A 20,569-nucleotide genomic window follows, 5' to 3' on the forward strand; every position below is an offset into this window, starting at 1 on the left:
CCAAAAATAAAGAACTGGTTTGCCATTTCTTTGGCCATTGGATTAAGGCAAACAGATTAAGTGGCACAGCTGGTAAAGTATTTGAGGCCTTCCTGACTCCAGGCCCATCTAGATGAGAGTGGGGAGCATCTGCCCATGGGCCATAGGAGGCTTATAAAATCATCTGATCTGGTCCTGACAATATAATTGCAGGTGACAAAAACCTCCCACTATTTGAGTTAAATTGATAATTTTGCATAGTCCATAAAGGAATGCCATAGATATTCACATGACCTTTGGCAGAAAAAAGGTTCCTTATCTCAGTCTACATACTAAGAACCATTAAGCTCTAAATCTTTAATCCTATGATCTTCTTAAGGTGCAGGTGTTAACCATGTCATGCCCTTTATCAAAAAACCTTTAATAGTACCTCCAGTGGCCATTAGGAAAAAATCCTCACAGACTCTTTGCTATGCTCCTCTTTTCCTTTTTTGATCATATTTCATTTGATTCACATTCATACGCTCTACTTTCTAGTAAAACTTAACTAGTAACTTTTCTCCAACTTTCTCCTGCAATCTCTTCCTCTTCCTCCTCTCTTGAATTCTGAGGCCCATTATCCTAACAGATATCTCTGCATCAGAAGTAGGGTACCTTTTTTCTGCCAAGGACTAATTGGATATTTATAACACCATTCACAGGCCATACAAAATTATTAACCTATAGAACTCAAACAGTAGAAGGTTCTTGTACTTAGCTTTTAGCTTGTTGCCTGCAGTTGCCTCAGCAAATGATTATATGGCTCATGAACCAGACATTTACCACTCCTATTCTACATGGACCACTATTCCAGTTATGCCCTATTCCCACCTCCCAACTTTTTAATTCCTATCTATGAACTGTTTTTTCCTGTAATACATAAGATGTTTTATCTAACTAATTTCCCACAAGCCGTTCCTGGAACAAACTTCAATCAATTAATATTTGCTAAGCCCTAGATGCTGCATTGGATCTGGAGTCAGGAAGACCTAAGTTCAAAACCAGCCTTACTAATTGCATCACCCTGGACAAGTCAATTAAACCTGTTTGCCTCAGTTTCCTGAGCTGAAGAAGGAAATAGAAAATCACTTCAGTATCTTTACCAAGAAAACAACAAATGGGGTGGCAGAGCCAGACACGACTAAACAAGTGCATGCTATGAGCTAGGCACACCACACATATAAAGAATAAAACAATTTCTATTCATGATAAGCTTACTTATGATAATCTAATAGGGGAGACAAATATATGTGTGCATATATGTACACACACATATATATTTATATAAAATACATTATAAATACATAATTTCTATTATATGGTTTCCATGTATTCCATGTGATCCACATATATGTATATGTACATAGCAAGGTTGGAACAGCACTAACAGTTGGGAGGATCAGGAAAATCTCCATGTTGAAGTTGATGCATGTGCTATGTAGAGTTAAAGAGAGTGCATTCCAGACAGGGGATGTTCAGGAATAGCCAGCACAAACATATAAAGATAGGAGGCAGAATGTTGGGTACCGAATAGAAAGATAGGTTGGCTGGATCTCAAACTGCAAGAAGGGAAGTAATGTCCCATGAGGTTGGAAATATTTTCTGGTTCAGTCATTTCAGCTGTGTGACCCTGTACCCCAATTTGGGGTTCTCTTGGCAAAGACATTGAAATGGTTTATCACTTCCTCCACCAGTTTACAGATAAGGAACTGAAGTAAACAGGGTTAAGTAAACAGGACCACACAGCTAGAAAGTGTCTGAGACTGGATTTGAACTCAGGAAGATAAGTTTTCTTGACTTAAGACCTGGCACACTATCCACAAAGCTGCTGAAGTAGAGATTGTTTTAAGAATTTATATTTTATTCAAGAGGCAATAGGAACACATTGGAGTTGGTAAAATCTGGTATCACAAGTTGGATGTATAGTTGCATACGATGGCCCAGAATGGAGAGAAACTTAAGACAGGGACACAATAAGATAGGGACTGTTGAAATAATCTAGAGATGAAGTGATGAAGGTTTGAATTAAAATAGTAGCTGTGAGTGGAGAATATGGTTAAATGACAAGATATGGCAACTAATTCAATACATGAGGTAAAGGAGGATTCCAGAATAATGCAAGGTTACTAACTCTGGTAAATTAAAAGGATGGTGGTGCTTTCAACAGGAACAGGAAAGTTTTAAAGAAGAGATGATCTGGAGGAGAGAGAGAATAGGGGAAATAACATTTGCAATATTAGCATATTGAATTTAAGATGTCTCTGACACATCCAGTTTGAAATGTTCAATAATTAGTGATTCACGGCTGAAGTTCAGGGGAGATAATGGAGAATGGACATATAAATCTGAGAATCATCTGCAAAGAAATAATAATTAAACCCTCAGGATCCAATGAGGTTACCAAAGGAGTATGAAGGAAGAAGAGAAAAAGATATAGAGTAGATAGAGCCTTGGAGAATATTTACAGGGCATGATGTAGAGGATGGGCTGAGTTATGGTATGACCTTCAGGAGAAATTCTCGTCATTAAAACCCAGAAAGGAGAATACAATATCCTCTTAAAGGAAAGAGTAGATAATAGGGTCAAATAAAGCAGATGAGTCAAAAAGAATAAATCTGAGAAAAGATTGGCAAGATTTAGCAATTAAGAGATCACTGAGAGGCCTGGAGAAAGCAGTTTCGGATTGCAAAAGGTAGAAAGAGGAAAAGAGGTGGAGGCAAGTAGAGCAAATGTAGTTTTTTTTTTTTTTTCCCCCCCAATTTAGAGGAGAAAGGAAAAGATATAGAATAATAGCTTGAGGAAACAGTAGAGTGAAGATAGAGGTCTTTTTGTAGTTTTTAACATATAACTTTCTTTCCAATTAAGCAATTCTTTTCTCTACCTTTCATCTCTCTTCCTATAACTGAATAAAAAATAAAACATGTACATTAGACAAATTTCAACACTGCCCATGTCCAAAACTATTTGACTCATTCTGAATCTTCAGTCCTCTGGAATGGTGGTTTGTCATTTCAAATCCTTCAAAGTTACTTCAAAATGTTGTGAAAATCTTTTTCACAGGCTCGCTTTACTCTGCATCAATTAATATAAGTCTTTTAAAGTTTCTCTGAAACCATCAAGTTTGTTAAGACATGATAATATTCTACTACATTCGTATACCATAATTTGTTTAACTATTCCTTAACAGGTAAGCCATCATTTACTTTGATGTCTTTTTCCTATTCTACACATCAGTCAGTTACTAAATACTATAAATTATACCTTCAGAATATCATTCATTACTTTCTCCACTCATACTGTAAGCACCTAGCACCATATTATCCTTTCTGGGTTACTACAAAAAAGAGCTTCTATAAATGTATCTCTGCACCCTTTTCATCATTGATCTCTAACCATATTAAAGGATATATAGAGTTTGACGATTTTTTGGTAGAGTTCCAAATTGCTTTCCAGAATGGTTTTATTAGTTTGAAGCTCCACATTAGTATACCTATTTTCCCTCAGTTCTTTCATATCTTTTCAAAACTAATTGTTCCTGATACTGCCCATAGTTTTCCAAAAATTAAATGGACTGTCTCTAGATGTAGTAGCCCCAGCTCTTAAGCAGGATTAGTGGAGAGTTTCTCTAGGGTATGGGTAAGATGAGATGGCTATTGAGTTATCTTCAAGCTCAAATTCAATAATTCTATAAATTCCCTTCTTCCTTCAGGTCCAACTCAGGTGCCATAACATTCATAAAATCTTCTCTGACTCTACCAGCATTAGGTAATTTCTGGTTCCTCAAATTATTTATGGCACTTTGTCTGAATCTTTTTGTCCCTACATTGTTATTGTGCTTTTTTCACAAGACATCTTTATTCCCATACAACTTCAAGCTGCAATAGAGAAGAACAGGGTCATTTTCCACCTACATATGTCTGTTGCTTAGCAAAGTATCTTTTACATGCTGAGTAGTTAATAAATGTCTGATGTTCCAAGGTCAAAAAGAGCAGTGTGAGAAATTCTAGTGAGAAGGGAACATTTCTAGTGGGGGAAAGGAGGGGCAGTGGGGTGGCACACCAGGGAAGCATTCTTGGAATATGTAATAATTAAATTGGGCTTTAAGAGAATTGGGAACTGATATGAAATGGAAAACAAGTTCAAGGAGAGCAGTGAGTATGATAGTAATCAGCAAAAACAAAGGCATGGATATGGGAGAGGGTAAGATCAAAATTAGGACATAAGTTTTAGCTGGAATGTTAGAAAAATAGGTTGGGGTGAGATTTTGGAAGGCTCCTCCTGCCGGGATAGTGTGAATTACATCCTGTATGCAATGAGAAACTTCGAAAAATATTTGACAAAGACAGTAACATGATTATCTTGTGAATATGGAAGATTACTTTGGCAGCAGTGGGAAAGACAGATTGTCATGAGGAAGAGCCTGGAGGTAAGGAAGATGGAACAATAAACTAAGAAGCATAACATGACTGACTGGTCATAGTGTGAGTAGACGGTAATGAATAATATTTCTAAAATAAAATTTGAAAGATTTATCAACTAACTGCTGTATTCAGTATTTCAAATGTGGGTGACTCCTCAGTGTCATCAACAAGATGAGTGAGGTTGAAGATTAGCTTTGGGGAGGAAAGGAAGAGAAGTTCAGTTTTAGATACATTTGAGTTTAAATTGTTAGCAGAACCTCTTAGTGATGTCAAGTAGATAGTTCAAGGACCGAGGAGTTCAGAACAGGCTGAAGAAAGAGGTATAGATATGGGAATTATTTTCATACAGCTTGAATTAACTTTAATTTACCATAGTGCTTTGTAAGCTTAAAATCCACTATGAATTGTTATGTTTCACAATTTATATAGACCTGAAATCTGCGTCATTCACTGCCCAGCTTTTAAGGGTATATAGTAGATTAAAGAGTAAAGGTTGGGCACAAGGTAATATCTCTGAATATAACTGCAAAGCCATCTTCTTGTATTTTATTATGCTAAAATCTTCTACTCCCCATTAACTTTGGTAATTCAACTTATCACCAGTCACCTTTAAATGCTGTCTATGAAGCTTAGTTACCTAAGTAATAAATGTCTTATCTATGAAGCAAACTAATTCAAATCAACAAATTCAAGTTTTTTTTCTTTTTTTTAAAAATGTCTACTAGAGCAAATTACTTGCAAAGAGTCTAAACCATAAGCTATTAAGAAGCAGTATAGAACAGTGGCAAGAATACTGGCCCTAACACTGATACATTGTTGGTGGAAGTATGTACGAATCCAACCATTCTGGACAACAATTTGGAACTATGCTAAAAAAGCAATGTTTCTACTGGGCTTATATCCCAAAGAGATCTTAAAGGAGGTAAAAGGACCCACATGTGCAAAAATGTTTGTGGCAGCCCTTTTTGTAGTGGCAAGAAACTGGAAACTGAATGGATGCCCGTCAATTGGAGAATGGTTGGGTAAATTATAGTGTATGAATGTTATGGAATATTATTGTTCTGTAAGAAACAACCAACAGGAGGATTTCAGAGAGGTATGGAGAGACTGACATGAACTGATGCTGAGTGAAATCAGTAAAACCAGAAGATTATACGATAATCAATTCTGATGGACATGTCTCTCTTCAACAGTGAGATGATTCAAACCAGTTCTAATTGTTCAGTAATGAAAAAAGCCATCTACACCCAGAAAGAGGACTATGGGACCTGAATGTGAACCACAATCAGCATTTTCACTCTTTCTGTTATTGTTTACTTACATTTTTGTTTTCCTTCTCAGGTTTTTTTTTTCCTTCTAGATCTTTCTTGTGCAGCAAGATAACTATAAATATGTATACAAATATTGGATCTAAATATATTTTAACATATATTGGACTATCTGCCATCTAGGGGAGGGGATGGGGGAAGAAGGGTTAAATTTGGAACAGAAGGTTTTGTAAGGGTCAGTGTTGAAAGATGCATCTGTTTTGTAAATAAAAAACTATATAATAAAAAAATTAAAAAAAAAGAAAAGAAAAGAAAAAAGAATGCTGGCCTTAGAACCTCAAATTAAAATGCCAGTGTAGCTACTAACCTATTGTATAACTCTCTGGGCCCAAGTTTCTTTATATGCAAAATGAGGAGGATGGACTAAAGTTTCTTTAAACAATTTTTGTTCATTTTTTTCCAGTTATGTCTGACTTTTTGTGACCCACTGGAGTTTTCTTGACAAAGATACCAAAAATGGTTTGCCATTTCCTTCTCCAGTTCATTATGAGGAAACTGAGGAAAACAGGGTTAAAGGACTTATTCAGGGTCATACGGCCAGGAGCTAAGGCTGGATTTGAATTCAGGAAAATGAATTCCTGATTTCTGGGCTGGCACTCTACCCCCTGTACTGATCAAGAGAAAATGAATTGAATACTTATAATTTTTTGTTGATGTTACTGATATTTGGGAGCCAAGTGTCAGTCTAGAAACTACATATTTGAAAATAGTATATGAATTAAGGAGCTGACATTTTAAGACCTGAAATTTTTTCTTAAGATATTTACATTAAAATCACAGTCAGTTCATGCTAAAATGGCAAGCTGTTCAATTTTACAGATGAGGAAAGAGACCCAGAGAACTCAGAAATTTGATTAAAGTCACAGAGGGATTAAGCAACAGAGTCTAGATTTGAATTCAGAGGGCAGTGCAGGAATTATCTTTTTAGTCTCACCTGTTAATAACCTGATCAGTAATTTAAAGTATTAAGAAATAACACCAAGAGAAAGTAACCACTGCAATGCATAAAACATCAAAACCATGTCTGCTCCCAGATACTCAAATTTATGCATTCATTGGCTTCCATTCTATTTTTCTGAATATGTAGTCAAAATTCAAATGAGGTTCAAACTAAGATAAATGTTATTTCCTTCATCATAACTTCAATTAACACTATAGTGTTAACTTTATTTTGTAGAAGTAAAAAATATTTGGAATAGGCTTACATAAATGATAGTTGTTTTAGATATTTCTCTAACAGTACAGCTGGTGACATTTTCCTAAATTTCAACAAGACAGGAATTTCCAACACAAAAATAAATGAGTTGTCTAAAGAATAGCTTTATTTCATTAATTTTAAATTATTAATTTGTCATTATATTGCTTTTTCTCTACTATGTTAATTAAACTCAGTGTTTTACTTTGTACCACTGGAGGGAATTTGGGGCCATATTACCAAGATTATGGATCTAGATCCATCAAAAAACTAAAAATGTAGAATACAATGAAGCAGCCTGTAATCTTATATAAACAAAAGGACCTTCACACTACTCTGCCACAAGATTTTCTAATAAAAATCTCATTTCTAATAAGGAGCTGATTTAAATTTATATTAAGAACCATTCTCCAATTGATAAATGATCAAAGGATACAAATAAGCAATTTTGTAAAGCAAGAAATATAACCTTCATATTTAACTATATGAAAAAATGCTCCATATTACTAATAATGAGAATTGCAAGCTAAAACTATGAGGTACTACTTCACATCTACTGGACTGACAAAGCTAACAAAACGAGGACAACTATTAGAGGGGCTGCAGGAAAAATACATTAATGCCCAGTTAGTATGATTGGTCTTTCCACTCTGGAAGGCAATTTGGAACTAGCTAAAACTTAGTAAAGTATGCATGTATTATGACACAACAATACCAGTACTAGATTTATGCCCCAAAAGATATGAGGAAAAAGATGTATATGTGCAAAAGTATTTACAGTAATTCTTTCACAGAGGCAAAGAACTGGAAACTAGGGGGCAAGTTATCAAATGGTATAAGACAGAACAAATTATATGAATATAAATGTAGTTGTGTCACATTCAAATAGGAATTCTTACTTTGGAACCCATAGCATTTTGACATTAAAAAACCCTCAAATTAACATTATGTGTTACATTGTATTTTTATGTATTTTGTTAAACATCTCCCAATTTTGATTTTGCATTTTAATTTGGTTCAAGCTGGGTAGGGAACTGGGCTGCCTGAGTCTGACACAATTGTAATGTAATGAAACATCATTATACCATAAGAAATGATAAGGATGGTTTCATTATACTTATGAGGTAAACGGAATCAAATTTATAAAATATTGTAAAAATAAGCAAATTTGAAAGACATAAGAATTCTGATCAATACAATGGCCACAATTCTGTAAGATGGGAGAAAATGTTATCCATTTCCAAGCCTTGGATGCAGAATGAGAATCATATAGTAAATGTGGGATTTTTTTTTTGCTCAACTATGCATTTTTGTTGTTTTTTAAAAATTATTTTAAATAATATTTCATTTTTCCAAATACTTGTCAAGATCGTTTCAACAAATTTTTCTTCCTTTCTCCCTTACCTCCTCTTCCCTCTCCAAAACAAGTATTCTGATATAGGTATTCTGATATAGGTTAAATATGTACAATTATTTTAAACATATTTCCATATTTGTCATATTGTACAAGAAAAATTAAACCAAATGGGGGAAAAAAAATGAAAAAGGTAAAAATACTATGCTTTCTTTGATCCACATCAAGTCTCTCTCTCTGGATGCAGATGGCATTACATCCCGAGTCTACTGGAATTGCCTTGAATCACCTTATGTTTGAGAAGAGGCAAGTCCATCACAATTGATTATCACATCATCTTCTTGTTACTATGCAAAATGTTCTCTCTTGATTCTACTCACTCTACTCAGCATCATCACTTTATGTAAGTCTTTCCAGGCTTTTTTTGAAATTAGCCTGTTCATCATTTCTTATAGAACAATAACATTCCATAGCATTCATATACCATTACTTATTCAGCCATTCCCCAACAGATGAGCATCCAATCCATTTCCAGTTTCTAGTCACCACAAAAAGAGCTGCTATAAACATTTTTCACGTGTAGGTCCTTTCCCCTCTTTTATGATCTCTTTAGGATACAGACCCAGTAATGACACTGCTGGATCAAAGGATATACACAATTACATAGCACTTTGGGCATTATCAACTATGAATATCTCTTACTAGGTTCCTTCCCTTTCCAAAGGGAAGAGAGAAAAGAATTTTTATAAGGCTTATTTAATTAATTAAAATACATAAAAGAACCTTTAATCTTAAAATTCTGGAATAGAAATTAAGATGCAGAGCAAATAATTTACTTTGTCTCCCTTTCATATATGTATCTCTCAATTATTTTTTATTATTTTCTTGAGTAAACTGGTTTACACAAAGACATTTCTCCAGTCCATTTCTTTGGAATTATAAAGAGGCTGAACGAGGTCCCGTGTGACAATTTCTATCACTGTATGCATTTCTACTCTCAATCCTTTATACCTGGTTCTACTGAGAGCTGAAGAGTGGGACTTGAAATATGTCAAGATTACTGGCATTTCAGGAAACTTGGACTATATTCTAAACAAAATATGCTATAAAAATTATGCATTTATTTTTTAGGATTATTAAAATAAAAAAAAGACTGTCACCTCATATTCATATTATAAAATATGCTTTACAAATAATAGACTTCTTTGAAAGTAGAGTTGAATTAATTTTATTTAAATAAGGATAAGGCTACTTAAAAGAATCTTTACATACAAAAAAATGTACATTACAATATTAAACTTTCCTGTACTGAAGTACAAAACCTGCACAAGTATTTAGTAAAAGAGCACATTTTTTAAAAAAGAACATTTTGACCATTTTACAGCATTTAAATGTAATTGAAAATCCACAATAGTGAAGAAAGGAAGCTAATACATATTTATGACAATCTATTGGTATTTTTACTTAATGTAAACTTTTAAAAAGATAATTGTTACTTCGTGAGCTTTCAGATCACTTTTAGGACCCTTTTCCCAAGAAGCACATTGTGAAGAGCTTCAATAAAGACATACAGAACATGGTCATAATATTAGTTGAGCCAGCTTCTCCTAGTGCCTAGTAACTTTCTAGGTTTTGATATGAGAATGGTACATTACTTTTTTAGACCAGTGATGCTATTTTATATTCTTTACAATGCTATCTGTAGGTTACAGGAGCCTTTTGGCTCAAAAATGAAAGCAACACCCAGAGCTTAGAGAAAAGGAAGGAGCAAGTAATCCCTTCTGCCCTCAATGTCATCAATAGGTCAAATGCCCAAGCGATCCATTGGAAAGACTCAAGCTTTAGGCAGTAGAGAAAGGGAAAAAATTGGAAAAAGAAAGGAAACTTAAGAGGAAGGAAAAAGGAATTAAAAAAAAAAAAAATCAAAGAAAAAAGATATTATGTGATGAGAGAAGTGACACAATGCCACTAAAATTTCATCAGGCCACAACATAGTGACACCAATACCATATTGCCTACCCCTACACTAAGAGAATCTGGCTCTCATGGATGGTAGCATGAGTTGTAAACTTAGACTTGAAAAAAATGTCACTGAATAAAGGAATATCTGGAAAGAAGTTCTTCTAAGTTCAAATCAAGTTTTTCCAAAATCCTTTAAAAACCATCATAAAAAGAGACATAAACACATTACACAAAAAATTAAACAGAGCTTCCAACACTTTTTACTCCCCAATACCTGTCCTTTAACGTGCATTATTATGTGGAGAAAGAGAAAATGCATCTATACCTTGAGAAGATGCTCATATTACATACGTACGTGGTATGGCACTCTTCTATTCTGACTTCTCCACAATGTTTCAAACAGAAAAAATAGCTTAATAATGTGCTGCCATATGTGCATTTACTCTGAATGATCATAATATAAACTTCAATTTGAAGCAATGGTGTTACACAGTTCAGCTGTTATTACCAACTTAACCTGTATGTTAAACACACAAATAAGAAATTAATTTCATCGAGTAATAAAAGCAATTACAATGTTTCCATTGACTAAGAATTGCCAATAGGATAATTTTCACTCAACTGAGAGAAATGGAAATGAAAGCTAAATGTGACTACAGAATATAATCTATCATACTACTCCAAATTTCCAATTGTGTAAATACTCATTTACATTTATGAATGTAGTTGCCCTCCAAGATCATATAAATCAGCTCATCAGATTATCACATATCCAAAAATCAACACCACCTAGCTTTATTTATTTTACTATACATAGTACAGGTTATACAGCCTTAGATGAGGGTATATGTTTAAAAAAAAGAAATCATGGATTAGAATTTAATAAAATGTTTTTCCAATTACAATTTGTAAGGCTCCTTAAGAACTAAACTCAAGCAAATAAGCTCAGCATCAAAAGGTAATGGTTCTACTCTACAGAATGGTGGAAAAACCCTACCCCAAGTTGAAGATCAACCATACAAGTAACTTTACGTAAGCAATGTTTTCAAGAAAAGTTAGATGTAAAGCATATTAATGTAAAGTGAATCCTTCTTTACCACTACAAAATCAGATATGCATATCCACTGAAACAAATTATTCAATAAATTAATACGTTTTGGTGATTAAAGAGTTAAGACAATGGCCACTCATATGACAGGCCATTAAAATATAACCAGCAGTGTTATACCTAGTTAAGAGTTAAATCAGGCAGTTCATATTTCCTATGTAGCAAATTTCTAGCTCCAAAATTTTTTCTCCTATTCATCCCACACTATTTCTCTTTACCTCTACATACAACTAATACATTTTTTTCCCTTACTCAGGAATATTGACAATGTCTAATAGGGGTACCTGCCATAGCACATATTGTCAACAGCTGCTACGATTTTAATAGGCCCTTAGATTAAATGTGAGTTGATCATTTTTATATGTTCAAAATTTCTTTAATTTCAAATTCACTTGCAGTGAGTATTATCTGTATTTTCTCAACTATCAGGTCATGACAATAGATCAAAGGATGACACGTAAATTCCCACAGAGGGGTAAATTTTAAACATTATCATACCCAATAAATTCATAACGAAACCAGTCTGCCATTATTACTAGTTCCAGCAATGAAAGTAGGAATAGATGCTTCCTTTTGTCACCTATGGCTAAAAGAAACCATAAAAGCAACAGCAATTTGTAGGTAAATTCTGATTATATTTAGAACCATGTTGTAAAATCACCTTAGTAGGTGATATCTTGGGAATTATTAGGAATATGTGCTGATACATCTATGTGACATTCTTCCACATTGACAGAGGAAATCCAGTCTATAATAAAGAATGGGAAATGAACAAAAATTTAGAAATTTGTCACATATTCTGAAGTTGTTAGGTGAAAGCTATTTCTGTGCTGTATCAGAAAGCCTATTATCAAACTTGCAAATAGTCATTTTGCCAAGGTGATTAATGACATTTCAGGTCTTTAATAAAAAAATATTGATTTTTACCTATTTGATTACTAGTGTATGAGAGAGAAGGGTTACAAAGAATAATGTTTAAGAGGAAGGTAAATTTTTGGAACTTATCTGCAAGGCAGTCTTAAACCTGTTAAGAAAATTCCATAGCAATTAGAACCCCTGTAAATATAGTACTTAAACTGGTCAATAAATGTGACCTTTTTATAATGAAATCTATGGTTATAAGATATATTTACATTTTGGGGAAACCCATTCATTCATGGCCATGTAACATGTTGGATCTTCCTCTTTGCTTCTGTTGGTTTTAATTCACTCTGAAAAGAAAAATGGTTAAACAGATTATTGTAAGTATTTCAATGGAAAACAAAAGCTCACATACAAAAGCCACAGATATAGGAAGATAATGATGCAATAGATTACTACTGCCATCTGGTGGAAATGCATTTTATTTCATGTTTAGCATATGCCACAGATACTGGAAAACACAACAGAGTTAACCAAAAAAACTGAAAATTTAACAGCAGACTCTAATTTAAGGAGAGGTAGTATGATATAGGGCTGGAGAGCTAGCTTCAAAGTAAGGAAGATCTGGCTCCAAATCCAACTTGATATACTGTCACTTAACAACATTTTAAGACTAAGTTGTAAATAATCTGCATGAGTAGAAAGGGGTTTCCTCACCAGAAGCTTCCTATACCAATAAAAATCACAAGTGTAGAACTTTTCTTATTCCCTCTCTCAAAAAGGAAACTACATGGTGGGTGCAAAAATATTACTTGTACAAATGCTAAGACTATATCATCATATACCATAATATTTGTAGTAGATTTCTTGCCCGTCTTCAAGTTGCCCATCTGAAATCTTTATTAAACAAGACTTTGTTGTGAATTAAAATACCTCTAACAAATATAAGAAACAAATTAGGGAAATAAGCTAAGCTAAATAGTGAACATATATATGCATATGCATGTATATACACACATGAGCATTACAAAATAAACTCTTATGAAGAGAAACTACCTAGCTAGATAAATAACCCATCTCAAAAAATTCACCTTAATAGTTAAAATCCTAGCAGATGCATTATTAAGTATATTATACTTCTGCAACAACTTTGTCAACTTATGATAATTCTAAACATTCAAATGTTATTAAATGATATTAATTGAATAAGCATAACACTGACTTCTTTAAACAGCCTTCCTCAAAAAATTCTCTGCTAGTAAAAACAAATGAAATTAGAATTAAGAGTAGAATTCAGTTTTTAAAAAATCTAAAATAGTTCTTGTAAAGACATATTATAAATGACTACAAGTAAATGAGATTTTTTTTTTAAAGACACTAAACATGGTTATTTTTTACTTTTCCAAAGTATCCAAAAATAAGAAAGAAAAAGAACCATTATAAATCCAAGATGAACAAGTGACATCCAGCCTCACCATTCACTTTTCAGGTCCCTTATTTAATATGAAAACCATCATATACCTACCACTGATTCTGCTTCTTCTTTTGGAGCAGTTCTCTTTAATTTCACGACAGTAGTTCCTCCAACAGGAGATAAAGGTGGTGATTTCACGTTGGCCAATGTACTCCTACTAGTCATTAACACATGGTTTTGTTTAGTGTCATTATTGGTTTCCACTTTAATGTCTGTAGGCAAGGTGGAAGGCAGAATAAAGGAGGAAGCATTTGAATTTGATAACTTCCTAAAAGTACTGTTAGTAATGCCTACTGATGGAGGCTTCAGACGATCATTAGCTCCATTTTCAGTCTTTCTGACTTTTATGCTTGTACTTGTTGAATTTCCATCAAAGACAATGAGGGGTCTTTTCCGTAAACCTTCCACACTTATATCCCTGAAAAATACAGAACTTTTAACTTTTAACTCCTGAAAAATATCATCTAGACTAGTAAATCAATTAACTGAAATTAAAATGCAAAATAAGATATTTTGTTTTTTAAAATGGGCAAAGAAGGTATGAAACAATGTGTGAAGGGAATTTATAAAACTATGTCTAACTAGTACTTAAAAACTAGGTTTACATTTGCAAAATGTAAAAAATTAATTATCAATAATTTATCCCAATGTTTTGTACATACATGAGCAACACAATGAAACTCAACTTAATTGTGCATGTAAAGTAAAATATTGCTTAAAAAAGAAAATGTACACTAAGAATCAGACTTTCTCCAAAAATTTAGATAAGTGACACTTTCCTAATTCTTTAGAAATAGGTTTTACTTCTTTTGCTGCCTTTGCCTTGTGCAGTAGTTTAGATTAGATAGTAATTATACGAATACATTAAGATTTTGACGTGTTAACAAAATCTATCGTCAATGTATCATACTAATTCCATTTCCTTAAATAAAAGATCTACAAAGCAATTGTGTATTTGCTATAAAGCCTTATTAGTGGCATCACATCCAATGTCTGCAATATTTTAATTGACGGTAGCTAATCTATACATTTAATGATAAAGTGATTTAATGGTAAAGTGATCATGAGATTCATTTGTGTAGCTAACACAATAAAGAGTTTAAATTTATGGAAATCTGTTTATTTAAAAAAAAAAAAAAAAAAAAGGTTAGCTAGCTCATTCTAATAAATCAAATAATTTTAAATGTATGAGAACCTGAAGAAAACTATACTGTGATGCCTATCATAAACCAAAATCACCCCCTATCAATTTTTTGTGCAAATCTGGACTTTCACATAGCAGATTTTCTTTAAGTATAGCTATGTTATCATTAAATCTTTGCTCAGAAAAGAGAGCAGAATCATGTGAGGACTGATATCATAAATCAAAACAGGCAACTACAGTAAGATGTATATAAAAATTTTTTTCATTAACAACCCTAAAATGACTGCCACCACATATGTTACAAATTACTGAGAACCAATAGCGACACATGACCTCTATGCTTCATCACTCTTAAGACAAAGGTTGATATATTAGAGTTAAAATAACATGTTCACTACCAGGCAAATAAAAAGCTTTACACTTAGAGACCTAACTATTTAATTAAATTAAATGTATGGAATAGTACTTTTCAGCCAGTTTGACACCAAGATAATAATATTAATATTAACAATTTAATGGATTTTGTGTTATCAAGATGTCTCTGGTAACACACTGCAACTGGGGCAAGGGCTTTCAGTTGTCTTTCCAATAGTAGTAATGAATTTCCTGTGGATCAATCTACCATTTCCTTACAAGTCTTATTACTTTGTGATCAAGGGCATATATCTGTGAGATGCCAGGTAGGATTTCTTGTGAAGTCTGTGGCTAAGAAACAGAGCAGAACTTCCTGAATTATATCAACAATGATGTTGTTCAGCAATTCTTCTAATTCAATGAACTAATGGCACTATTCTTGAAACATCAAAGTACTATAACTGAAGCTGAATGTTATTCCTTGTTTCCTGAATTAGACACAATCTACAATACAACATGTACCAAAAAATGATGATCCTCTGTCAGCCCTTATTAAAAGATACATAGCAGAAATAGAGCTAGAAGGGCTTCTATGATTTGCAATCATCTCTGGTGTAATTCCCACCAATCTGGAAGTGATTCTCATGAAAACACATAGAACTAGAATAAAAAGTAAAATAAAAAGATGGACCCAATCATACAGTCAATTTTTCCAGTGCCCAACTCTGTCAGCACAAAGATGTTCAAGTTGTATCTAAACAGGAATAGCCTTTAAAACATTCTTGCCAATTGACCATCCAAACCATTAACTGAGACAGCCCTAAATTTCTAGCAGTTTTTCTTTTTATTGAGCCTATGACTATCTATGCATCTTTTACCTACTGCTCCTAGTTCCATGCTCTGGATTTAACGTAGGTCCATTATCTCTTTTCCACATGACAGCCTTTTCAAATACTTTAAGACAGCTATCATGTCTCTTCTCACATAGCTCCAGTGCACTAAGTTTTCTCTTTTCTAGACTAAACATATAGAGTTCCTTTAACTGGGTTTCTTACAGCACTTTCCAGTTTTCTAAACAGCCTGTTTAACTTCCTCTGAGCATGATTCAGCCTACAAAAAAATTATTTCCTAAAATGCAGTTCACAAAACTGAAAATATTCTAACTATGATCCAACCAAGGTATTTATCCTATATGATGTCCAATATCTTAATGAAGTCCAAGATTCTATTAGCTTTAGCTTCCATGTTGAGCTTGCAATCACAGAATCATCCAGGCATTTCTTACACTAATTGGTGTTAAACCATACTTCTTTCATTCTATAGAATTCCAATCCTTCAATCCTAAGAGACATTTGACTTGATATTACCTTGACATCATACATTTTTCTAACATTTTAAATGTTTTTAAAGGTGCAAACTATATGAAATGAAAACCAGAAGAACTACAAAAGTACCTTTTATGCTCATTTTTCAATTCATTTTGTCCTCTTTTCTTTTCCATCATTTTCCCCCATCTACTTTTTGGTAATTCCCTTTGTGGCAATGGTATGGCATGTTGAACATAGAGATCAGTAAGGTCATCTTTGTTGATCTTTATTTCCTCTTCAACAACTATATTCTTCTGCAGAAAAGAGAACAAAGATATTTTCTGTTAACATTGTTAATATTAAAATGACGCTGAAATAAGCTTTTAGGCCATTCTCATAATCTAAAAGTTCCTCCTCACCTCTCCTAAAAAAGTCTAAAAATAACAATTATAAAAGATCAAGATACACATAGTGAAAAAATGCAAGAAGTACTGTAACAGTATCAAGTTTGCAAACAGTAGTTACACCTAAAACCTACTCTACCTGTAAGGGAAAAAAGACTGCTTAGCACTATACATCGGTCATTTTATCCACACAAACACAAAAAGAATAATATTCAATAGTATGAACTTCACTAAGTTTAACAATGAGTAGTTCATCCTCCCAAAAAACCTATTTTTATTGCCATTAAAAGTCTCAATTCTGTGTTGGACAACCAATTGTCTGACCTAGTACAGCAGTTATGTCAGCTTCTAAAAGCATTATTCCTTTCATCAATGGTACCTGCAGTTGGTACTAGAATCAAAAGCCCTACTTTCAAAAACTATTTCTGAGGTTGGCAGCGGTATATCAGAGCAATCTGCTCTGTACACACTATCAACAATTGCTTTTCTGTTTTGTTTTACTTTTTCCAACACAGCATCCGAACACCCCACCTATGTCTCTCTGTCACTTCATTCCCTATTCTGGAAAACAAAAGACAAGATATTATTATAAGTTTTTCCCTTTATCAATAGAATGGGAACCTTATATTCCCCCCCACACAACTGCCAACCCAGTTATGAGATGAAAAAAATGAAAAAGTTTAAACAAATCAACAAGCATTTATTAACTGCCTTACTAGGTGCCAGACACTGTGCTAAGCACTGGGGGGTGACGCCACAAGGAATGAAGCAAGCCCTTCACTCAAATTTACAACCTCTGTGCTCTATAATACATAGCTTGACATGACAGAGCAATTTCAAAATCTTAAAAATCCAGCTAAGAAGCTGAAATGCTTATTTTTTCAGAGCTGATTCAAGAATTGAGGCTGAATTTCAAAGGTGAAATTAAGTGTACTATTACCCTACATTTTTTTGAAGGCCTGTAAGTGCAGCAATCTTTTAACACAATTGTCCAAAGTATCACCCGCTTCTAAACATACTACTGGCTATTTCTCCAAATGCACACAAAGTGCTCCGTGCTAGCTTTTCCTCTATGTTGGATCAACTTGGATCAATATTTATTAAAAACAGTAGAAAGACAAACAAAACACCACCATGGGATTCCAGATCTCCACTAATATGCCATAATATAAAAAGTGCACACTGTGTAAAATCTGTAGTTACAAAGTGTTTTACAGATGTTATGTCATTTCATCACAAGCCTGTCACATAGTTTAGGTAATGTAAAAATTACCCTCTTACTTATGATGAAACGGAGGCATAAAGAAGTCAAATCATTTGCCTAGTTTCAAAACAACTTAACTGGTAGAAATGAACCCCAAATCTTTTTGACTCTAAATCCTGTTTCTAAAATCCAATTCACCTTACAACACTGTGTTTATTTAAATTTAAGTCTGTAAGATTGGGTAGAGAAAAAAATAACCCCAAGTGTCAGTCAATTTATTAAATACTGACTGGGAGACAAAAGTAAGATAGTCCCCTCTCAAGGAGCTCACGATCTGTCACGGGAGAAATGAGGCAAACTACCAGGTACAAAGTAGATATCTGGGGCAGCTAGGGGGCGTAGTGGAGAGAGCACCAGCCCTGAATTCAGGAGGACCCCAGATCAAATCTGGTCTCTGACACACTTCCTAGCTGTGTGACCCTGGGCAAGTCACTTAACTTAACCCAGCCTCAGGGGGGGGGAAAACAAAACAAAACAAAACAAAAAAGTAGATATCTACGAGATAAACTGGAAAGCATCACTAGGAAGAAAGTCCTAGAATGAACACAAGGCCAAGATAGAGCAGGCTACCCAAAGATAGACACATTTTGAGTAGTTTTCTACCATCCTCCCCTTTTCTACCCTTAGTTTTTCTTTTTTATTCTGCTTTCTCCCTCTTCCCCGGCTCCTACTCTCCCTTCTTTCCGTGAAGCAACACGATGCAGTAAAAAAACGTGCCGGAGTTAAAGTCTAGAACACAGGACTCAGTCGTACTTACCAGCCCTTCCCTCAAGACCCTGAGCCTCAGTTTCTTCCCCAGGATAACGGGATATAAAGCTTGCATCAACTACCTCCTGGGCTCGCTGAGGCAGTGCACAGATAGGCGGACTCTTAGCATTAAGGTAATTCCCTACCTCCATTCTCACCTAACAGGCCTCCTTCCGCAGGCCTGCCCGGGCCTCTGCAGTTGGCACCCGGAGGCTCAAGTGGAGCGAATGACAGTGAGGAGGCCCGCACCCCCTCGCCGTCCAGAAAACCATTTCAGACGCCGAGGGGTTTGGCAAAAGTCGCCACGCAAGCCTCGGGCGAGAACACGAGAACACGCCCGCTGGGGCTCCCGGGAGCGGCTGCGATCGCCATCACGACCCATTCCGAGGGCCAGAGCTGCGGCGGCCTGCGGGGCGGAGGACCCCACTCTCGAGTTGGGCCCGCTCCCAGGGCTGGCCGGGGGGCGCCTCACCTGCTCCAGCGTGAGCAGCAGGAACTCCTGGGACAGCAGCTCCGGGTGCAGGAGCATCTCCGAGCCTGGGCAACCACGACCTCCCGCATCCCCGGCCATAGTCGTCTCCAGGAGACCCCGGCCGGCCACCCACAATGCCTAGCAAAGAAGCCCGGCAGGAAGTGACGTGAGGGGGCGGGGCAGGCAAGGTCGTTTCCTTGAGCAAGTCTCGCTCCGCCCCGCCCCCGCCCGCTCCCCTTGAGACTGGGTGACCCTGGTAATGTGGAAGTTTTACCTCCGCCCAGGCTGGCAAGGGCCCTGATACGGCTTGTGCACAGCACGGGTTTGTGGTTTATATGGGAACTCGCCACACTGATCTTCCATAATATAACATGTACGTAGATCGTGGTGCTTTAAGGGTATTTTAAAAAAAATAAACAAGAAGCAGAAACACTAATGAACTGGCCAGAGAAAGGGAGGAAATAATAAAAAGAACGGAACGCGAGGTAATTGGCTGCGTTTTCTCTGACGTCAAAATAATCAGGAAACCAAAAATTCCTGGAGCACATAGCGGGCCCTTAATCCATACTTAGTTATTGAATAAATGTCCATTATGTCCAGACATGAAGTTATCCATCCTCCCAGTTAGGAGCATTTCTCCTAATTGTCTATTTTCTGTTTGGAGTCAGAAAGCACCTCTGAGATCATCTAGTTCTACTCTAATTTTATAAATGAGGAAACTTGAGTCCTGAAATTCAGTGACTTATCCAAAGCCATAAGGAGCAGAAGTGGAATTTGCCCCTAAATTCTCTGATGTCAAATCCTTTTTCCATTCTTTCAATGCCTTAATAACAGTTGTAGTTAACAGTTCTTAGTTTTAAGCTAATGCAATCACAAACCAGATTCTTAGAGGAAGTCTGTAGAGCTCAGAAGAGATGCTCATTTCCCTAGATACCCAGAAGTGTCAGGACAAAAAACTGGTCCTGAACACCTCATAGTAACACTTCCTTGCAGCATTCACTGTTGTGAATATCAAATGAAATAACTTTTGTAAATGACAAAGTTGAAATAGATGGGCAAGCTATTATAATTATATAAATTTCTAGTATATGCACATATTGGAAATAAGTTGTGATCGTGACTTCTAAAAAAGCAAATACCTGCTAAAATCTTTCTT

General features: G+C 35.1%; 1 protein-coding gene across 2 annotated transcripts; it reads right to left on the minus strand.

The window, feature by feature from the left end:
* Positions 1–11,740: 11,740 nt before the first annotated feature.
* On the minus strand, positions 11,741–19,574 carry C3H2orf49 (chromosome 3 C2orf49 homolog). Of its 2 annotated transcripts, XM_074299702.1 has the most exons (5): positions 19,414–19,574; positions 16,674–16,840; positions 13,773–14,139; positions 12,520–12,597; positions 11,741–12,134 (listed from the first exon to the last, which is right to left on the minus strand). In XM_074299702.1, exons 1-4 carry the CDS (start codon positions 19,510–19,512, stop codon positions 12,541–12,543), a joined length of 690 nt encoding a protein of 229 aa, XP_074155803.1. In that variant the 5' UTR covers positions 19,513–19,574; the 3' UTR covers positions 11,741–12,134; positions 12,520–12,540. The 2 variants fall into 2 exon arrangements, with proteins under 2 accessions (XP_074155803.1, XP_074155802.1); XM_074299701.1 differs by having other exon boundaries at positions 11,741–12,597.
* Between the last annotated feature and the right edge of the window lie 995 nt (positions 19,575–20,569).

Source organism: Sminthopsis crassicaudata, chromosome 3 (assembly GCF_048593235.1).
Source record: "Sminthopsis crassicaudata isolate SCR6 chromosome 3, ASM4859323v1, whole genome shotgun sequence".
Lineage (NCBI taxonomy): Eukaryota > Metazoa > Chordata > Mammalia > Dasyuromorphia > Dasyuridae > Sminthopsis > Sminthopsis crassicaudata.